The sequence below is a fragment of the Ascaphus truei genome, chromosome 7 (genome assembly GCF_040206685.1).
Source record: "Ascaphus truei isolate aAscTru1 chromosome 7, aAscTru1.hap1, whole genome shotgun sequence".
NCBI lineage: Eukaryota > Metazoa > Chordata > Amphibia > Anura > Ascaphidae > Ascaphus > Ascaphus truei.
In genome coordinates, this window is record NC_134489.1 from 77,292,769 (window position 1) to 77,313,539 (window position 20,771).

A 20,771-nucleotide genomic window follows, 5' to 3' on the forward strand; every position below is an offset into this window, starting at 1 on the left:
TTGCTATTGCACTTACATGAGCAACATGTGCTTAGACACATAAAAATCGATGCGCAGCATTGGTGTGTGTCATCCCCCTCACTCCCGAAGTTGCGTCGCGTCACTTCCGGTCCGGCCCGTCGCGTCACTTCCGGTTTCGGCGGCGATCGCAGAATGGGTCAAAACGGGTTCTGGGGTATGCTGGGCACACGTCTGGACTGCTGCAAGGTTCACTCAACGCGTTTCGCTGGCGTGGCAGCTTCATCAGGAGTCCGATCTGTAGCTAAAGCTTCAGTGTCCATATAAATACCCTTTACTGGTTTCTGATTGGATGGTTGAACAATTCTATACTTCTCATTGGCTGAAATGGTACTTGCTGATTGGCCAATACCCGTGTATGCTAATATCAATGTGAATTCCATATACATGACACCATTTTATTAAATACATACATAATAAAATCTTTATACACATTATAAATAAATAATGTAAATAGATAAATAAATGAATACTATATCTACTATTCTAACTCTAATGCTAACTAATACATAGAAGAACTAGCTGATTTACAGAGAAAAATATTTTAGAAGCTAGAATCTGCACTAGTGTGTTTACATTGGTGTTTTAAACTCCTCAGCAATGTTTTATGCAACAATTGAGGGAAATGGTAAGGGAGAGAAAAGCAAAAAATCACAGGTTAGTGTGACCCATATAAATACATACATATATATATAACATAATAGCTGTTAAGTATATAAAATTTAAATCACATGTTTTATATTTTAAAAATATCTAATTAACATTTTTTTAAATTATTATTAATAAATTGTAACAGAATAATAGTTTTATAAGAATTGACACATATACTTTAACTATATAAAAACACTGATTTCTATATCTGAGTTAAGTCCATCTGGAATTAATGTTTTCAACCGGTGAATCCAGAATGTTTCACTTTTAATTAATTCTTTGGTTCTGTCACCGCCTCTCCAGTTTAGTGGGACATGTTAAATTCCTTTAATAGTTAGATATTTTTAGGTTAGATGCATGAAACCAGGTAAAATGTTTTGGGACACTGTGGGTGTCCAACATACGTCGTATATTACCCATATGTTCCAATGCTCTCACTTTCAGGGCACGAGTGGTCTGCCCAACATATTGAAGACCACAACTGCATTCCAGCAAATAAATAACAAACATGGAATTGCAATTAATAAATTGTTTTATATTAAAAACCTCATTTGTAGTGTTTGATTTAAAAATGTTTTTAGCCCCCTTGCAGCAAAAATCACATATTTTACAGTTGCCGCAAGAATAAAAACCTTTTGGAAGTTTTAGCCAGTTATTAGTTTTAGTAAGTTCCTTTTTGTTCTTTAAGACACTCGGTGCTAGTTTCTGTTTTAGATTGCTTGCTCTAGTAAATATAACATTGGGCGTAGTTGGTAATACACTCCCTAACACAGGGTCATTTTGTAAAATGTGCCAATGTTTTTTTATTGCATTCTTGATTTTATTTGCATCCTTATTGTATTGTGTCATAAAACTGGTGGTAAAATCTAACTCTGTTTTATTTGTTTTAATCACATTTGGTTTAATTAAAAGTTTCCTATCAAGCAAATCTACTTTTGATTTGGCTTCTTTAATTTTGGTGGGGCTATATTTCTTCTCAAGAAATTTGTTGGTTAATGCAAGTGATTGTTCCTCATAGATTTCTTTTTTACTGCAATTCCTTTTTATCTGCATGAATTGACTCTGAGGCACATTAGAAATCCACCTTGGATGATGGCAACTATTTCTTAGTATATAATTGTTGCCATCAACTGATTTAAAAAAAGTTTTTGTTAAAATAGCATTGTTTTAAATATAAATTTCAAGGTCTAAAAATTCTACTTTTGTTTTGCTAAAATTGGATACAAATTTTAAATTAAAATTATTAGTGTTAATATAGTCTAAAAATTGTTTCAATAAAATTTCGTCGCCATTCCAAATAAAAAGCACATTGTCAATATATCTTTTCCAGAGGACCAGATTTACACCAAATCCATGCGGAGACCAAATGTGGTCCAATTCCCACATGGTCATAAATAGATTCGCATAGCTTGGTGCAAATCTGGTCCCCATCGCGGTGCCGCAAAGTTGTAAAAAGAATTCTTTATTAAACCAAAAATAATTATTAGTTAGTATAAAATGTATTCCCTTTAAAATAAAATCCCTTTGTTCCGCATCCATCAATACATCCTCGGTTAAAATTCTCTCAATCGCATTTAACCCTTGTTTATGGTCTATGGACGTATATAATGAAGAGACATCACAGGTTACGAGCATAAAACCATTTTCCCATTTTATTTCTTCTAATATAGATAAAACCTGCGCTGTGTCTTTAAGGTGCGATCTGCCGGTGACCACATATTTTTGTAAAAACTTATCTATATACTCCGACAGATTGGAACACATTGATTCGATGCCTGATATTATAGGTCTTCCAGGGGGATTGTATAGGTCCTTATGAATTTTTGGTAAAAAATAAAATACCGGCACTTTTGGTGAATCCATCCAAAGATATTTAAACTCCTCTTCTTTGAGTATACCCTTACTTTTACCGTCTGTTAAAATTTTTTGCAATTCTCCAAGGAAGGTGGTGGTAGGATCCTTTTTTAGTTTTTTATATGTATTAGTATCACCGAGTATTCTATTGGATTCGTTAATATAATACTCCCTGCTCATTACGACTACTCCTCCTCCCTTGTCTGCCTGTTTTATAACCAATTCTTCATCTTTCATTAATGATTTCAGGGCTTCTCTCTCTTTAAAACTTAAATTATTTTTGAAAGGTTTATCATTCTTAACAATGGCTTCAAACTCCTTATTTAACAATTGATAAAAAAACTTCTAAGTGGTGACCTTTAATAAAACTTGGATAAAATTTGGATTTAGGTCTTAAATTAGTGTGTAAAAATGTATCTTTAACTTTGTTTCCACTGGTGATGGCTGCACCTTTTGAAGATGAGGTTAATATACCTAATGTGTTCATGAGGAGGCAATCCAGGAAAAATAGATTGGGCTCCTTTTTTTCCTCAGGGGAAGAGGAAATAGTAATAGATGCACCACCCATCGTTATTGATGAATATAATCTAGACACTGAATTTGTCAAACTAGAAGAGCTTTTCTTTAAAGACACCAGAAAGTGGTTAGACCAAGAATTTTTAGAGAAATATTTAAAGGACAACATAATACCTAGAGGTCTAAGATTAACAAAAAACCCCACTTGTGATATAGACGATAAAGAATTTTTAGCAACCTGGCATGCTATATTAGACAAATGTTCTAACGATCTGATAAAATTGATTTTAAAACAACATGCTAAGAATCTAATATTATTGGATGAGGAGATTAACAAAATTAAAGTTAAAATGGAACCATTTGAAAACACTGGTCATTACAAGAGAAATGACATGGAGTTACAGAGGAAGGTAGACGGACTGACCGACGCCATAGTTTTAAACAAAAAGAAAAAATTTAATAGAGACATAGAAGACTACACTAAGGGTAATTATAAAAACTGGGGGAGAAAAAACTTCCACCATTCGAGATCAAGGGAACCCAATAGAGAATATAGGGGGGATCCCAATAAACCAAAACGATCCGATAATTATCAACACAAAGGATGGAAAGGGGGTGCAAACAGACAAAATTACAATAAACCCATTAATTACCAACCAATTAGGACAGAAGAGATCCCTAAAAAGGAATATCTTAACCCAACTAAAAAAGTGAAAAGCAAATTAGGCAAAAAGGATAGAATAGAGAGATCATCTATAGTTGATGAGCAAGAGGCCTCTACCTCAACAACAAAAACAAAAAAAGATTTAGACTATGAAAAACAAATGAAAGATTGGGAAATCTATTGCTCAAATGGCTCGCCTGCACAAGAGGGAGCAGTCGGAGGGACAAAGAAAAAAACCACTTTTTTAGACGGGAAGTCTCCAACTGTATGGGAGACCAAAAACAGATATGCACCACTGATAGAGACACCTCAGAAACCAAGAAGGAAAAGAGATTCAGAGGAAGTAGAGGAGGGAGAAAAAGCAAAGATATCAAGAATAAACCATTGAGAGTTTTTAATATCAGTAACAAAGAATTAGATGATGTTCAATTAAGAGTCATAAGTAAAGGTTTAACCTTTGCTCCCACTGCAGGGCCGAGTGGTTTTGACCTATTTATTGATGCCAACAAATTTTTAAGAAAATTGACTGTTAAAAAATTCTTCTTAGGTGAAAATTTAGATGATACGATTTTAAAGAACAACTCAATTATTAATCCACCAGTTAAAGATACATTTTTACACACTCATTTAAGACCTAAATCCAAATTTTATCCAAGTTTTATTAAAGGTCACCACTTAGAAGTTTTTTTATCAATTGTTAAATAAGGAGTTTGAAGCCATTGTTAAGAATGATAAACCTTTCAAAAATAATTTAGGTTTTAAAGAGAGAGAAGCCCTGAAATCATTAATGAAAGATGAAGAATTGGTTATAAAACAGGCAGACAAGGGAGGAGGAGTAGTCGTAATGAGCAGGGAGTATTATATTAACGAATCCAATAGAATACTCGGTGATACTAATACATATAAAAAACTAAAAAAGGATCCTACCACCACCTTCCTTGGAGAATTGCAAAAAAATTTTAACAGACGGTAAAAGTAAGGGTATACTCAAAGAAGAGGAGTTTAAATATCTTTGGATGGATTCACCAAAAGTGCCGGTATTTTATTTTTTACCAAAAATTCATAAGGACCTATACAATCCCCCTGGTAGGCCTATAATATCAGGCATCAAATCAATGTGTTCCAATCTGTCGAAGTATATAGATAAGTTTTTACAAAAATATGTGGTCACCGGCAGATCGCACCTTAAAGACACAGCGCAGGTTTTATCTATATTAGAAGAAATAAAATGGGAAAATGGTTTTATGCTCGTAACCTGTGATGTCTCTTCATTATATACGTCCATAGACCATAAACAAGGGTTAAATGCGATTGAGAGAATTTTAACCGAGGATGTATTGATGGATGCGGAACAAAGGGATTTTATTTTAAAGGGAATACATTTTATACTAACTAATAATTATTTTTGGTTTAATAAAGAATTCTTTTTACAACTTTGCGGCACCGCGATGGGGACCAGATTTGCACCAAGCTATGCGAATCTATTTATGACCATGTGGGAATTGGACCACATTTGGTCTCCGCATGGATTTGGTGTAAATCTGGTCCTCTGGAAAAGATATATTGACAATGTGCTTTTTATTTGGAATGGCGACGAAATTTTATTGAAACAATTTTTAGACTATATTAACACTAATAATTTTAATTTAAAATTTGTATCCAATTTTAGCAAAACAAAAGTAGAATTTTTAGACCTTGAAATTTATATTGAAAACAATGCTATTTTAACAAAAACTTTTTTTAAATCAGTTGATGGCAACAATTATATACTAAGAAATAGTTGCCATCATCCAAGGTGGATTTCTAATGTGCCTCAGAGTCAATTCATGCGGATAAAAAGGAATTGCAGTAAAAAAGAAATCTATGAGGAACAATCACTTGCATTAACCAACAAATTTCTTGAGAAGAAATATAGCCCCACCAAATTAAAGAAGCCAAATCAAAAGTAGATTTGCTTGATAGGAAACTTTTAATTAAACCAAATGTGATTAAAACAAATAAAACAGAGTTAGATTTTACCACCAGTTTTATGACACAATACAATAAGGATGCAAATAAAATCAAGAATGCAATAAAAAAACATTGGCACATTTTACAAAATGACCCTGTGTTAGGGAGTGTATTACCAACTACGCCCAATGTTATATTTACTAGAGCAAGCAATCTAAAACAGAAACTAGCACCGAGTGTCTTGAAGAACAAAAAGGAACTTACTAAAACTAATAACTGGCTAAAACTTCCAAAAGGTTTTTATTCTTGCGGCAACTGTAAAATATGTGATTTTTGCTGCAAGGGGGCTAAAAACATTTTTAAATCAAACACTACAAATGAGGTTTTTAATATAAAACAATTTATTAATTGCAATTCCATGTTTGTTATTTATTTGCTGGAATGCAGTTGTGGTCTTCAATATGTTGGGCAGACCACTCGTGCCCTGAAAGTGAGAGCATTGGAACATATGGGTAATATACGACGTATGTTGGACACCCACAGTGTCCCAAAACATTTTACCCGGTTTCATGCATCTAACCTAAAAGATCTAACTATTAAAGGAATTTAACATGTCCCACTAAACTGGAGAGGCGGTGACAGAACCAAAGAATTAATTAAAAGAGAAACATTCTGGATTCACCGGTTGAAAACATTAATTCCAGATGGACTTAACTCAGATATAGAAATCAGTGTTTTTATATAGTTAAAGTATATGTGTCAATTCTTATAAAACTATTATTCTGTTACAATTTATTAATAATAATTTAAAAAAATGTTAATTAGATATTTTTAAAATATAAAACATGTGATTTAAATTTTATATACTTAATAGCTATTATGTTATATATATATATATATGTATGTATTTATATGGGTCACACTAACCTGTGATTTTTTGCTTTTCTCTCCCTTACCATTTCCCTCAATTGTTGCATAAAACATTGCTGAGGAGTTTAAAACACCAATGTAAACACACTAGTGCAGATTTTAGCTTCTAAAATATTTTTCTCTGTAAATCAGCTAGTTCTTCTATGTATTAGTTAGCATTAGAGTTAGAATAGTAGATATAGTATTTATTTATTTATCTATTTACATTATTTATTTATATTGTGTATAAAGATTTTATTATGTATGTATTTAATAAAATGGTGTCATGTATATGGAATTCACATTGATATTAGCATACACGGGTATTGGCCAATCAGCAAGTACCATTTCAGCCAATGAGAAGTATAGAATTGTTCAACCATCCAATCAGAAACCAGTAAAGGGTATTTATATGGACACTGAAGCTTTAGCTACAGATCGGACTCCTGACGAAGCTGCCACGCCAGCGAAACGCGTTGAGTGAACCTTGCAGCAGTCCAGACGTGTGCCCAGCATACCCCAGAACCCGTTTTGACCCATTCTGCGATCGCCGATGAAACCGGAAGTGACGCGACGGGCCGGACCGGAAGTGACGCGACGCAACTTCGGGAGTGAGGGGGATGACACACACCAATGCTGCGCATCGATTTTTATGTGTCTAAGCACATGTTGCTCATGTAAGTGCAATAGCAATTGCCTATTTTCAATATATCATTCGTGAACATACAATGTTGCACTAGAGTCGTCTTTTTCATTCTATTGAGGGTTGTCCTGCTGACATCAGTGAGTGTCCACAAGCCAGACCCCCCTGCACAGTGCTGAATCCATCCCCTGCATCTATTGCTGTTTCAAATGCTGTATTACAACTGGCAGAATGTGAGTTCCCATTCATGATTCCTGTGTTGATTGCTGTACCTGTTTAGACATACCACACTATATTTATTTTTCCTTTGCATATATATATGGTGACACCTGCGCTCCCCACAAGCTTCTCTTCAACATTCAAGAAAGGAGAAAACTGGAACTTCTCCAAAGAGGGTTGAGCAGCAAAGTTTGCCATTATTATCATATTTGAGCACACTTATATATATCACATATCTTTATTAATTGATTTATTTATTTTCACCTTCATTAGTAGCACCTCACAATTTCTGTTTTGCACTTGCCTCCTGACAATGCCTTGTATTTTCTCGCTTGCTTCCTTTTCTTGCCACCTATTATCTCCTAGATCCTCTACAATCTGGTTCCTGCACTGCTCACTCCACTGAAACAGCCCTCACTAAACTAAAAAATGACCGCAATGCTACCAAAGACCAACTCTTTTCTTACACTCTTCTCATACTACTCGATCTCTCTGCAACCTTTGATGCTGTGGACCACCATCTTCTCCTTCACATTCTACTTGGTATCCGTAACAGAGCTCTATCCTGGATTTCCTCTTACCTCTCCCATTTACTTTCAGTGTTTTATTTGCTTACTCCTCCTCCACTTCTATGGGCATACCCCAGGGGTCTATCATGGGACCTCTTCTCTTTTCTCTTTGCACACTCTCTCTAGGTGACCTAATCACATCTCTTGGGTTTAAATATCACCTCTATGCTGATCACACACATATTTACCTGTCAATCACGGACCTTACACCTGCTTTACAGACCAAAGTCTCTGACTGTGTCTCCACTATGTCATCCTGGATGGCCTTCCGCCGACTCAAACTTAACATGTCCAAGACGGAGCTCCTCATACTTCCTCCCAACCCTGGACCCATTGCCCCCTTCTCCCTTACTGTTGGCAGAACTATCATACACCCAGTATCACAAGCACGCTGCCTAGGTGTCAGATTTGACTCCTCCCTCACATTCACAATATAGCTGTACCCCATTGTACTGCGCTGCTGAATATGTAGGTGCTTTACAAATGAACGATAATATTAATAATAGATATAGTTGTACACGAGCATTCAAGACCAGACAGTACTATGAGAATATTCAAAATCAACAACTATTATTTAGGATAAACAACTATTTGATTTACAAGTATACAGCTATGATTACAGTACAAGTGATCTCCTATATATTGGTAATAAATATTAGCATGTACTGTTCTATCATTTATCATCTGCATGTCCCTGTTTGTAGGCTGTGGCAAGACTGACCGGCAAAGAGTTGCGGGCTTATGCTAAAGCAGGTGCAGTAGCCGACGAAGTGCTCTCAGCTATAAGAACTGTAGCAGCTTTTGGTGGAGAGAAGAAAGAAGTGGAAAGGTTTGAAATATTCATATTATAATCATTTCAGTACTGCTTTCTGTAATGTTCAAAAGAGTATACAATTTAGTGGTTTTTTTCTGATATAATACATGTATATATAGTAGATGAGGTTGAAAAAATACATATGTCCATCAAATTCAACCTATGCTAACTTTAGACGACAGATATGTATCCTATATTTGTATTTACAGTATATTGATCCAGAAGAAGGCAAACAAAAAAACACCCAGTGAAATATCATCTAATGATATCTTATGAGGAAAACAATTAATTCCTTCCTGACGCCAAATATTGGCAATCAGATTACTCCTGAGATCAACATCTTTCCCATGTTTACTTATTAGGTATATCCCTGTATACCTTTCCTTTCTAAAAGATGTCCAACCTTTTTTTGAAGATATCTATTGTCTCTGCCACCGTCTCCATGGGTAATGAATTCCACATGTTAACTGCCCTTACTGTAAAGAAACGTTTCCTTTGACACTGGTGAAATCTCCTTTCCTCCAACCATAAGGGATGACCTATAATACGCTTATATGAACAAAACTGGGAAATATGTTTTATCAACAGCGTAAATCTGTCCTCGCAGCATCATTTAGCAGAATCCAGCAAAGCATGCTGCTTACTGAGACAACAATGTACAAATGTACGTGAACAATACAGTTGGAGAATGACTTCCACCCATAAAAGAAGAGTCTACTGTTATAAAAAATTGGTCCTAGAGCGCAAACATATTGCATGAGTTCTCTTCAACTAAACATGAGATGAGTGTTATAAACATTACAAATATATTCTTGTAAGGCATGAAGTCACAATATTAATGGTGAACTTTATTCTTACCCTTTACATAGATATGACAAAAACCTAGTGTTTGCACAGCGCTGGGGAATAAGAAAAGGGGTCATAATGGGATTCTTCACTGGATACATGTGGTTTATTATCTTCCTTTGTTATGCTTTGGCCTTTTGGTATGGTTCAAAATTGGTCCTTGAAGAAGAAGAATACTCCCCTGGAAATCTCTTACAGGTAAGGGGTAATCTGAGATACTTCTCTTTGACCTACCTATGTTAAACAATGCATGTTACTGCAAATGTAAGAGGATATGGCAATTGATGACTTACTGAATTTGGGGGATCTTTACTAAAGACTCCCAGCTACAACACTGAAGCAAAACGAATGCAAATGAATTGCACCAGATTTATCCTTTCACTAGGATTCCTTCTCTTTCTTTTTTTTTTGCACTTGTTTTGAAGCCAGGTGATTTACTAAACACAACAGGGCCTATTTACTAAAATGATCTTTGAATTTTTCTTGTGCATCAACGTTGCAGTGCTAAACAGTGGTACACACATTAATAAAGTGTGTGTGGTATGTATGAAGGTTGTTATCTTACTTCTTACATATGACGCATAGTTGTTTGCCTGAAATTACTTTGGACGCATTGCCTCATGTTGCGTACCTGACTGATACAATTTCAAATAAAAAAGTAGTGTGTATTTTTTTATTAATATCTAATACTGTATTAGTAAATATCAGTTATCAATGTAATATTATTTACAATAGACATGCTGTAAAAACAATACATTTTTAACCAATATAATGAAACATCCATGCTGCATCAAATACATTTTTGGCTGGTACATAGCAACTTCATTTTGGGCTAACACTAGTAGCAGTCTTTTTAGGGTTACGAGAAGTTGAACTTAGCAGACAATTTTTACGCACTTTTGATTGATTTCGTGGCACACAGAAATGTTATTTTTTAGTATATACCTGTAGCCCTTTTTGTGAACCGGCCGACCCACCCAATCTCACATTGGCCCCTCGTGGTCTAACCGGTCCCTTTCCCTGCAACACACCTGCTCTAAGGGACTACTGGTACTGCATAACCTGTGTGGCTCCAGGAGATCTGAGCCTCCGCTAGCTGGGAGCCTGGGGAAACCCTTACCCTTACTTGGTGCAGCGCCTCCACTTACCCAGGATCCCCCGTTAGGAAAGATAGCCCTGAGTAAGAAATAACATAACACACGTATACGATAACCAATAACTAACTCTTTACTTAACACACATATAACACATTACATAACATCACATACCAGATGCTCTACCCGCATCACCTCAACCCAATGTCTGGTGTTCCCCAACCAAGTGTCCTGTGATCACCCCACACCCAATGTCTCGTAACTCCTATGGAGGTCGTGGGTGACTGCGCAGTCACTATATTAAGCTAGGGCCCAGTTGGTGCACATATATTACTTCAGAGATACCTTCCGAGCACTCCGATGCTCGGGACCGAAACCACTTCTCAAAGGGTCAGACGTCCGTCTGATCCTTTCCAGGTACTCTGCCGGTGGACCCCAACGAGGGTCCCACCGCTCAACGGGAACTGCAACCGGACCACGGCAACACCAACCACGTGGGAACAGCAACCGCCTTCCTATCACTGACTACTGCTTGAGTGACAGCAACCCTAACCTAGGGCCTGTCCCTGAGAAACCGCAACCTAGGATGGCTTGGGGAAACTCCTAGGGCCTGTGGACGATAACCTGCCCCCCTTCCCCCAGCTACCCAGTCCTAACTGTAACTGACAACTAGCTATTAACTAGCTACTCCCAAAGCACCTGCAGCTGACACACCGCACACACTGTCAGCCTGCAGGGATCCACACTTCACACACACTGCACGCACTGTGCCCAGCACATACAGCGACACTACTCACAGGCAGCTGCAATCACACACAGCCCCTGGATCCCGCAGCAAACACACTGCTAGCACACCGTGCCTCTTTGACAGTGCCCACAGCACTCTCCGCTGCGACACTGCCAAACCAGCACCTTCCACACTCAAGGGTCACCTCCCTAGCTAAGGCGTCCCTCTTCAGTTACCCCCTGCCCTTTACCCGGGAATTGGGGCCTGCCTGGGAATCTAGGGAGGACCCTTACCTGATGCAGGAGCCACGCGCTCCCTGCACCCTTCCTACTCCTTCCTCTGCTCTGCCCTGACTGCTGTTGCAAAGCCCGGGAAATGTATCTCTTTTCCCGGGCTGAGCTTCCTTCAGCCCTATTGGCCACTAGGGAGCACCTGACCTCTGCCTCCCTAAGCCTCCTGGGAATTGTGGTTCCCAGGGGCTGCCTAATGCATTGGGGCCGCGTGCGCGCTTCCCTCGCGCATGCGCGAACCCCTAATGGCCGCCTCACTCTCTCTCCTACCTTCCCTACTCTCGCGCGATCTCTCCCTGCACTGGGGAACCCATCGCGCGCTTTTGCCCTACTGCGCATGCGCGAACTAACGCGCAATGGCGGCGCCCTCTTCCTTGCAAACCGGGCCGGTGGCAACGCGATCGCGGCCCTAGCGACGGCCCGATCGCGTCCCCGGCAACCGGCCTGCACCGCAGGGCAACACGCTACTCCCTGCTCTGGCCCCCACCCTCGCGAAGTGCCGGCGGGTCCGTCGCAGCCTCCGGCGGCACCCGCTACCTCACGGCACTCGCGGAGGGGGGCCAGAAAGCTCAAATTTACCTCGGGGCTACATACCATTTACATCTGTACACGAAGTGCAGTCGATCTCTGGGCGCCAAAACAACTGGAAAAGAATCTTTGGCACAGTTGGAGAAATTTGAGCTTCGTACATAGGCACACACAAGTGCAATTGAAATTAAGCTTGACGTGCCAATTCTGCACCAAAAAAGACCTTTACAATGCTTACTACAGTACATTAGTACATAGGCGCCATTATCTTCTAAATCATTCATTTTTATAGCCATGCAATATGCCCTGATATATAGTTTGATAAAAATGCATGGAATCCTGCTGTCAGAGGACTTATGATTCATAGCATAGCTTGTGGTACAGGGGATTTAATAGATTTACCTTTTGTTTAGTCACACCTAAATCACACAATATTTCAGTCAAATACATAAAGACACCTGGTATACTGTAGTTTTTTTTTTTTTTTTACCATGAACATAAATCATTGTTGTACCTGCTACTACATAGTTTAAAAGTTACAAGTTAACTCTCTTTTACTCAATTTTCCATTGATAATTCTGAAGGCATTTTTTTCATCCATGCAAAACAGCAGGAGAATATTTATTTTGGATCAACATTTCTTATCATTTATAAACAGTGAATACACATTTTTAATACTGCAGCTACAAGAATACATCCCATAGGATTTTACAAACGCAAACAATCCATTTCCATTTAGAAAACAATCCATAGAGTGCCAAGGGGTATGAAATGAAGTAACTTGGGAGAGGGAGTGGCTCAGTGAGTAAAGACACTGAGTGGCACTGAGAGTTTGAAGCAGGTTCAGTTCCCAGTGTCAACTCCTTGTGACCTTGGGCAAGTCACTTTATCTCCCTGTGCCTCAGGCACCAAAAACATAGATTGTGAGCACCACGGGGCAGGGACCTGTGCCTGCAAAATGTCTCTGTAAAGTGCTATGTAAAACTAGCAGTGCTATACAAGAACATGCTATTATTATTATTAGTTGCTGAAGGTGACATCGTACTGATGCAGCCACGAAAACACTTGCCTGGGAAAATCTGGGGCAATACCACAGTAATGCTGCAATATTTCTGTGACATTTCTGCAGACAGCCTAATGGCTCATTGGATCAAACTGAATGGGACTTCCAGGGACCCCTGCTGTGTTAATCTGATGGGCCGTTAGTCTGTTTGCAGAAATGTCACAGAAATGTTGCAGCATTACTGGGAGATTGCCCCAGATTTTCCAAGGCAAGTGTTTGGATACTCGTGGCTGCATCTGTAAGTAGCTGGCATTTCACCATGAAGAAAGCAGCAATTTACAGTATTTCTCTGTTTTTCTGTCCTAGGTATTCTTCGGGGTGCTAGTCGGTGCTTTAAACCTTGGCCAGGCATCTCCCTGCTTACAGGCCTTTGCTTCTGGACGTGGAGCCGCTACAAATATATTTGAGACCATTGATAATGTGAGTGCTCCGTGTCATCTGTTATATTTCATAATCATTTCTCGCCACACATAACAAAACAATAATGAGCGAATCAAGGACCTGTGAATACTCATTGTCAACATCAAGTTACTTCATGTTGGCGTAATATGATGAGGGGATAAGTAAGATATTTGACTTTCTTTCATAGTATTTGACATAGAAGGGGAATTTCTCAATGTAGAAATACAGTTCATTTTGTTTCCCCTCCGTCACCCTATTTCTTGCCAATGCAAGTAAAGCAAAGTACCTTATTACTGTGGTATTAACAGGAGTAGTACTTTTGTAGGTGAGATTAGTACTGGAACTCTAAACCATTAAAAACGAATTTGTATGTAAACTACAATAAATAACCCAGTTCAAATAAGTATATGGAGCAGAAAAAGCACAGAGCCCCTGTGTCAGCATTCCAGAACAATTTCTAAGCATTTCATAATTACAATAAGGTATTTCTTGTTGATAACAGATACATATTAAGATTTATAGTATTGAAGGCTGGTACATTTACATGCGTATTGGGGGCTAAAGACTCAAGAGGTTAATTCAATGTTCAATTTTACACTTGAGTCTCCAAGACTACAATGAATGATCAGCTAAATTAAAAAAGACAGCAGATCATCACGACTAGGAAATGACACCCAGCATGAGATAGAATAATAAAGTACAAGGTACATTTAACTCATATGTGATTATTTTCTCTAAGCAGAATTTAAGAACATATCCCCACTTCAATCTGAAACTCTGAATACACAGAAAACAACTGTTATTTAAATTTTGTTGCTGCTGTAGTCTCAAGGGATGCATAAGGTACACTGAGAAAGCAGAACTGTATTTCTAGGTTATACTGTATAAAGCAAAAATATGGCTGCACTGTAGTTTTATCTGCATAGCAGGGAACTGTGCAAGTGTAAAGACGTAACATCCATCAATGCTGAGCTATCCAATCAAGTGAAATACAAAAAAATAATATGTCATTAAAGAATTTCCTCCAACTCCCATACAATAAAATATTCTGCTCAGAATATTAACTAATATCAAATATTAATGGCAAGAACTATTACAAACACATTTACAAGGTTCCTAGTGTGGCATGCTGTTATCTGAGTTTAGGATTCTCTGCATAGAGCTTTTTGTGCCTTTTCTGTACATTGACTGATGTCCATGGTTCAATATTCTGCTCACCCAAAATTGTATGCTGTTATTTTATGTCCAATCAAAGAGGCCCTTCATAGTGTTAAATGACACACAAACCAGATTCTTTATTGATTGTTAATAAATGGCTCTTTGAAATAAGAACATAGCCAGCTTTGTCACACTTTCCATTATGTTACAGGAGCCAACAATTGACTGCATGTCGGAAGATGGCTACAAGCTGGATAAAGTAAAGGGTGAAATTGAGTTCCATAATATCTCATTCAATTACCCATCCAGACCTGAAGTAAAGGTAAAATGGAATTATTTGGAAGTCAAGCTGGCGGCAAGGCAAATATAACAGTGCTTAGTGTGTTTTGTTCATTTACACATGTATAAAAATGCATGGCCATTGGTAGTCATGTATTACATGGTACAAGATTATTGACCACTTTTGTTTTCTGCTTTTAAGACCCTTTGTGGTTAAAGAACATATAAAAAAAAATATAAAAAGATATCAAAGTTTAAAAAGAGTTTTTACACTATGGTAGAATCAATAGAGATTTACTTAAACAGGGCACACAGGGTCAGTACAAAGGTAATTAATACAAGGTATGAGAAGACCCTGAAAATCCAGCTATTATTTGATGTATATAGTATGTAAAATTGCCTTGTAATAGAGACAGTCAGTGATATATCTTTCAGTACTTTTGTAAGAAGTACCATTTGAGTGACTTTTGCCCATAAATACTGTATCTGTTTTCAACATCATAATTGTTGTAAATTTAAGATGAACCATCAAGATCATTTATATTTGTCACTGGCTATATACAGTGTAATTAATCGTATAGCTGAGCTTCCACACAACTGCTTGGGATCTAACCATCTTCATTGCGCTGCTCTGGTAAAATACCTGTAGTTGAATTCACTATGACTCCGTATTACTGGAAACTAGACAATGGATTAACCCATTATATTGCCTAATGCTAACAGACACAAGACTTCCACCATATTTTCTTCCAAAAATAGACTTCTTAACAATACTTTGACTGTCAAGCTCCAAGTCAGAGTTTCAGTGCTTGAGGTGCGTGCAGTGTACAGTCACTACAGTATATCACAGAGTGTATTACAATCAGTTGTAGTCAACTCTAATAAAGAAAGAGGCCTTACCAATACGAATGGATGTCTTCTGTGAAATTGGTGGTTGTTGTTTAAAACGTTTCACAGGTACAACACTGATGTAATCAGCATATTTAAAAAAAAATCCCAGAGATGAATATGTTTCAGATGATCGTCAGGATTTTCAATGGGTTGTGGCTTTTGCAGGATGGCAATTAAATTTGCGCTATATCACTGTATCACTGTACAAAATTCTCAACACAAATCGGCTGCACTGGCTATTTATCATCTCAGATTTACAGTCCTCTAAAAATGTGCCTGACTTTATACAGACCTTTATACCTTCCACATGGAGTATTCCATTTCTATTTCTTCCAATCTATTAACAATGTTGCAAGAGTGCAATGACTTCAGGAATCATTGTATAATGGCAGCACAGCAATTTTAAAAATGGCAGAAGAATTTGAAGCAATGGCAAACTGGCAAACATTTCTGTGAACTACCACTTATTGTCAGTAGCAACATTTTGTCAGTATAGGAGAAATTGAAAGCTAAAACCTCATGGGAGCTATTACTTCAGTAACACAGAAGAACAAATATGCCAAAGAGGCTTCTGGGAATTATTGCCCTTCCTGTGCCATAAGAAGTTGCTAAGCTCTGCAACTCAATATCGATTCCGACCCCACTTATATTTCTGTGGGGTATCTGAGCCTAACATGTTCAAACTTGAAGATATGATGCTGATTATTATCACACTGCTTTTAGCTCTATTTGTTCAAATACACCTAATACTGAAGTACTCGTTTACTCTTCAAATACATTAGCTGATTACACTCAAACAGAGTCAACCCAGGCTTGCCACATAACATTTTAGAACTGCACAAGGTACGTGATACTATATCAACAAATGCCCAAACAGATCATTTTGTACAGGGATGATTTTGTTCAGAAACAATTTCCATGCCCAGTGGACAATTTTGACTTTTGCTTCTGACAAAAATAACATATTATGAAAGGGATCTTATAATTTCACAGTATCAATTTCAGTTGATCTCACTGACAATGTAAAACTAGCAGTGTCATACAGTACAAAGCATATCATGCTGGTATATTAGGAATATACAAGCTGATGCAGTTTATGAGATGGGTTAACCCACAAAGTTTTTAGACAAAGGTGTTGAAGAAACATTTCAAAATATATTTTCCTCTTAACAGATTTTAGATAATCTAAGCATGGTTATTAAATCTGGAGAGACAACAGCTTTTGTTGGACCAAGTGGAGCTGGAAAAAGCAGCACAATTCAACTCATTCAACGGTTCTACGATCCCGGTGAAGGCATGGTAAGCTTTCCAGCTGTAGATCAAATCAGTGCCGCTTTTAAATTACTATATGTTTAACAAGATTGGGCATGTTCACTGGTGTTTTGCTTTTGTTTTTTTGTTAAATTGATGAGACTTTGGACTTGACATCACTACCTCATGGGGCCCATGGACAGCCAGTCCCCATTATGTAATGACTACATCCTTGGGCAACCAAAGGGTTAATAATGTGTACTTTTTGCTTTAGGTACAGATATGGGAGTTTTGAAAAAACACATTAGTTCAAAGAAAAGATGAAAAATGTGTCCTTTTTTGTGTTTGTGAAAATGTTATTGAACCAATGGGACGGTACTTCTATGATGCTGCTAGAAATAAATAGTTAGCGGTGTGAATATGTCATGTAAAACCAAATCACTTCAAGTTTTTCTAAGTATAGAAAGAACTGGTACTATAATTTCTCTTCGCAGGTTACTCTAGATGGCCATGATATTCGCTCTCTTAACATTCAGTGGCTGCGCTCTTTGATTGGCATTGTTGAGCAAGAGCCAGTCTTGTTCGCAACCACAATTGCTGAGAACATTCGCTTTGGTAAGGAAAGCGCAACCATGGAAGATATTATCGAAGCTGCAAAGGAAGCTAATGCCTACAACTTTATCATGGATCTACCACAGGTAGTCTTTCCTTCACTCACTGTTCTTGGTCTTGTATCTTTACGTAGTTATCGTGTAAATAAATTAGGTATTTGTTTTTTATGCTTAGAAAATGCTGAAATGTGTTAAGCAAAATTTGGGGGGCTATGTAGAGAAGCACATTTGTTACACATTAATCAAAGGGCTCACTGGGTGGAATAAATGTAAATAATACAGTACATCTTTTAGCTGAGGCAATGGTTTCTTTCTACATCTCCATTGAATGCTCCAACTTTCAATAAGTTTAAAGTTAAAAATTCCGACATTATAGGGCCTATTCTTGAACCTCCAAAGTGTGCCAAACCCCTTCTAAGGGCTGGGACCCGCTGCGCCTGGCAGCGCGGGCGGCTGCACGGACTTTCCCCACCAGCAGGGGAATCCTCCCGAGCCGGTTCCGGTCCCCCCTGGCTGCACAGCTCACTACACGCTGTGACGCGTCAGCCGCCAGGGGATACAAGAGAATTGTAATCCCTAGCTTCGACGCGTCACGTGGTGTGGCTGTGAGCCAATGAGGAGGGGAGGCTTCGGGAGGAGGAGAGGCTTTGGGGAGCGGGGAGGAGTGTGGAGGGAAAGCGGCGTGAGTGCTTGTCTGTGTGTGTGTATGTGTGTGTGTCTGAGTGCCTATCTGTGTTTGTGTATGTGTGTGCCTGAGTGCGTGAGTGCCTGCCTCTGTCTGTGTGTGTGTGTGCCTGCGTGTGTGTCTGAGTGCCTGCGTGTGTGTATGAGTGTGTGTGTTGCTTGTGATTACATTGTGATCAGCAGCTCCAGCCTGAGCCCGTGGAGGGAGGGAGGGGGGAGAGTAGCGGGTCCCTCCGCTCAAGCCACGCCCCCCCTCCCGCTCAAGCCTCCCACTCCCGCCCCCCTCCCGCTCTGGCTCCCGCTCCCTACAGACCGCAGATCGCGGTCTGTGTATGTCAGTGCCTCACCTGTCTGCAGTGCGGGAGTGCTGACGGAAGGAGCGGGGCCTTAGCCTAAGGTGCACTTTAGAAGAGAATTGGCATGCTTTGCTATTCTGTAAGCCCTTACAGCACGTCCAAACCACGTCTATACTGCTTTTTTAGAAGCGGTTTCACTCTTGCTTTGTAATATAAACCGCTTCTAAAAATTCACATTTTTTTTTAAACACAACCTAAAGGGTGGAGAGATTGGTATTGCAAGTTACAACCAAACTGTTTGTATTACGATAGAGCAGGGGTGCACAAAAGGTGGCCCCCGGGATTTTGTTGGGGGGGGGGGGTGGTGGCGTTTGCTGAAGCCCCGCGCTCTTCCCCGAGGCATTTCAGTTAAATGCCGGGAGTCCGCGAGAAACCTCTGCAACCTCAACTTACTGGGACTCTGTAGAAGATGGTGATGAGGATGGCCTTCATCCTGGCAGGGGTAAGTGCAAGTTTTATTTACTTTATGCTGTCTGGATAATGTTTTATTTTTAATGGGCAAATGCACTATTATCCATATCTAGATAATAGTAATTTTTTCCATTATTGTACTGTAATGCTATGGTTGTTGAGGGTAGAGGGGGTGCCCTATAATTCCCATGGGGGTTATCTTTGCTTCTATTGAGGGCATAGGTAACCACACTTGCAATGAATGGTTGTTTTGTTTAGTATTGTATTTTGTTGTAATTATTATTGTGGGTAGCGGGGGTGGGTGAAGGTGGTATTTGGCCCACGGTGGGTGTTTATGCCTACCGAGTGGGTAGCGGGAGAGATTAACCCCTTCATTACCTTACAGGTACTAACCGCTAAGGTAATGAAGTGGTTAACTCCTCCCGCAACCACCCCACAAGGCCTAAACACTCACCATGGGCCAAATACCACCTTCACCCACCCCGCTAACCACAATAAATCTGGCACTGGTAGTTAACCCCTTCATAGCCTTAGCGATTAGCCGCTAAGGTAATGAATCTGCCTGTAAATGTATTTTTATTGCATCGGATTGATGCCGGGGGTCTCCGGAGCTGATATTAATGTGTATTAGCTCCGGAGACTCCGGCTTCAATCCAATGCAGAAAAAATGCATTTTTTTTCTAAGTCCTCCTAACAGATCCCATCTCGCCAGCCTTGGGCTGGCAAGATAAATCTTTGATAAACTCGCAATTCCAGTGCTCCGATAATTTCATCGCAATACTAGAATAGCGTGATATCAGAAAAAATGCGAGTTGGCGTTTTTTGGCAGCTCCCATGCGATGTGTTTGGTCGGCAGCCAGAAATCGCAAAAAAATGCCTTCCCCGCACGATTTAACCAATTCATCGAGGCTTTCTGAATAGCTAGCTAGCAAAATCTTGTGATAGCTGCTCAAAATCCTCGATGAGTTGGTTATCGAAGCTACTAATATAGGCCCCTTAATCTTGTGTACAATATATCGTAGTAACAGCCCACTATCCACCTGGGTACAGGACGCGCTGGAGACATCACCGCGATCCTTCCCTGATTGTGCTGACGTCACTCTGTAGCGACGCGCACTTCCGATTGCAGCTGGGTTCTTTAGAAACTCCTTTTATTTATTTTATTGTGTTTATGTTGTCTCTACACGTCTTTGCTTGTTCGATTTTTTTATGGTATTGACTATTAAAGGCTGTTTTAATTTGTGCATCAATTCATACTACTTTTTGATTTAAGTGCTGTTTTATAGGAGCTCTTTTCTTGCTTAGGAAAGGTTCTGAGTTACAACCAGAGCCTGAAATATGGGTTTGGCTGAGAGAGAAAAATCCATAAATCA

The 20,771-nt window shown here is 38.9% G+C and overlaps 1 protein-coding gene across 2 annotated transcripts in view; it reads left to right on the top strand.

Moving 5' to 3' along the window:
* LOC142499589 (bile salt export pump-like) overlaps window positions 1–20,771 on the top strand; it is a 71,190-nt gene that overhangs the window by 21,905 nt on the left and 28,514 nt on the right. For both annotated transcript variants that reach the window (XM_075609143.1, XM_075609144.1), the window contains 6 exons: window positions 8,698–8,822; window positions 9,677–9,851; window positions 13,662–13,775; window positions 15,127–15,237; window positions 17,259–17,384; window positions 17,831–18,034. In XM_075609143.1, the coding sequence (XP_075465258.1) occupies window positions 8,698–8,822; window positions 9,677–9,851; window positions 13,662–13,775; window positions 15,127–15,237; window positions 17,259–17,384; window positions 17,831–18,034 (855 nt within the window). The remainder of the gene's footprint in view (window positions 1–8,697; window positions 8,823–9,676; window positions 9,852–13,661; window positions 13,776–15,126; window positions 15,238–17,258; window positions 17,385–17,830; window positions 18,035–20,771) is intronic.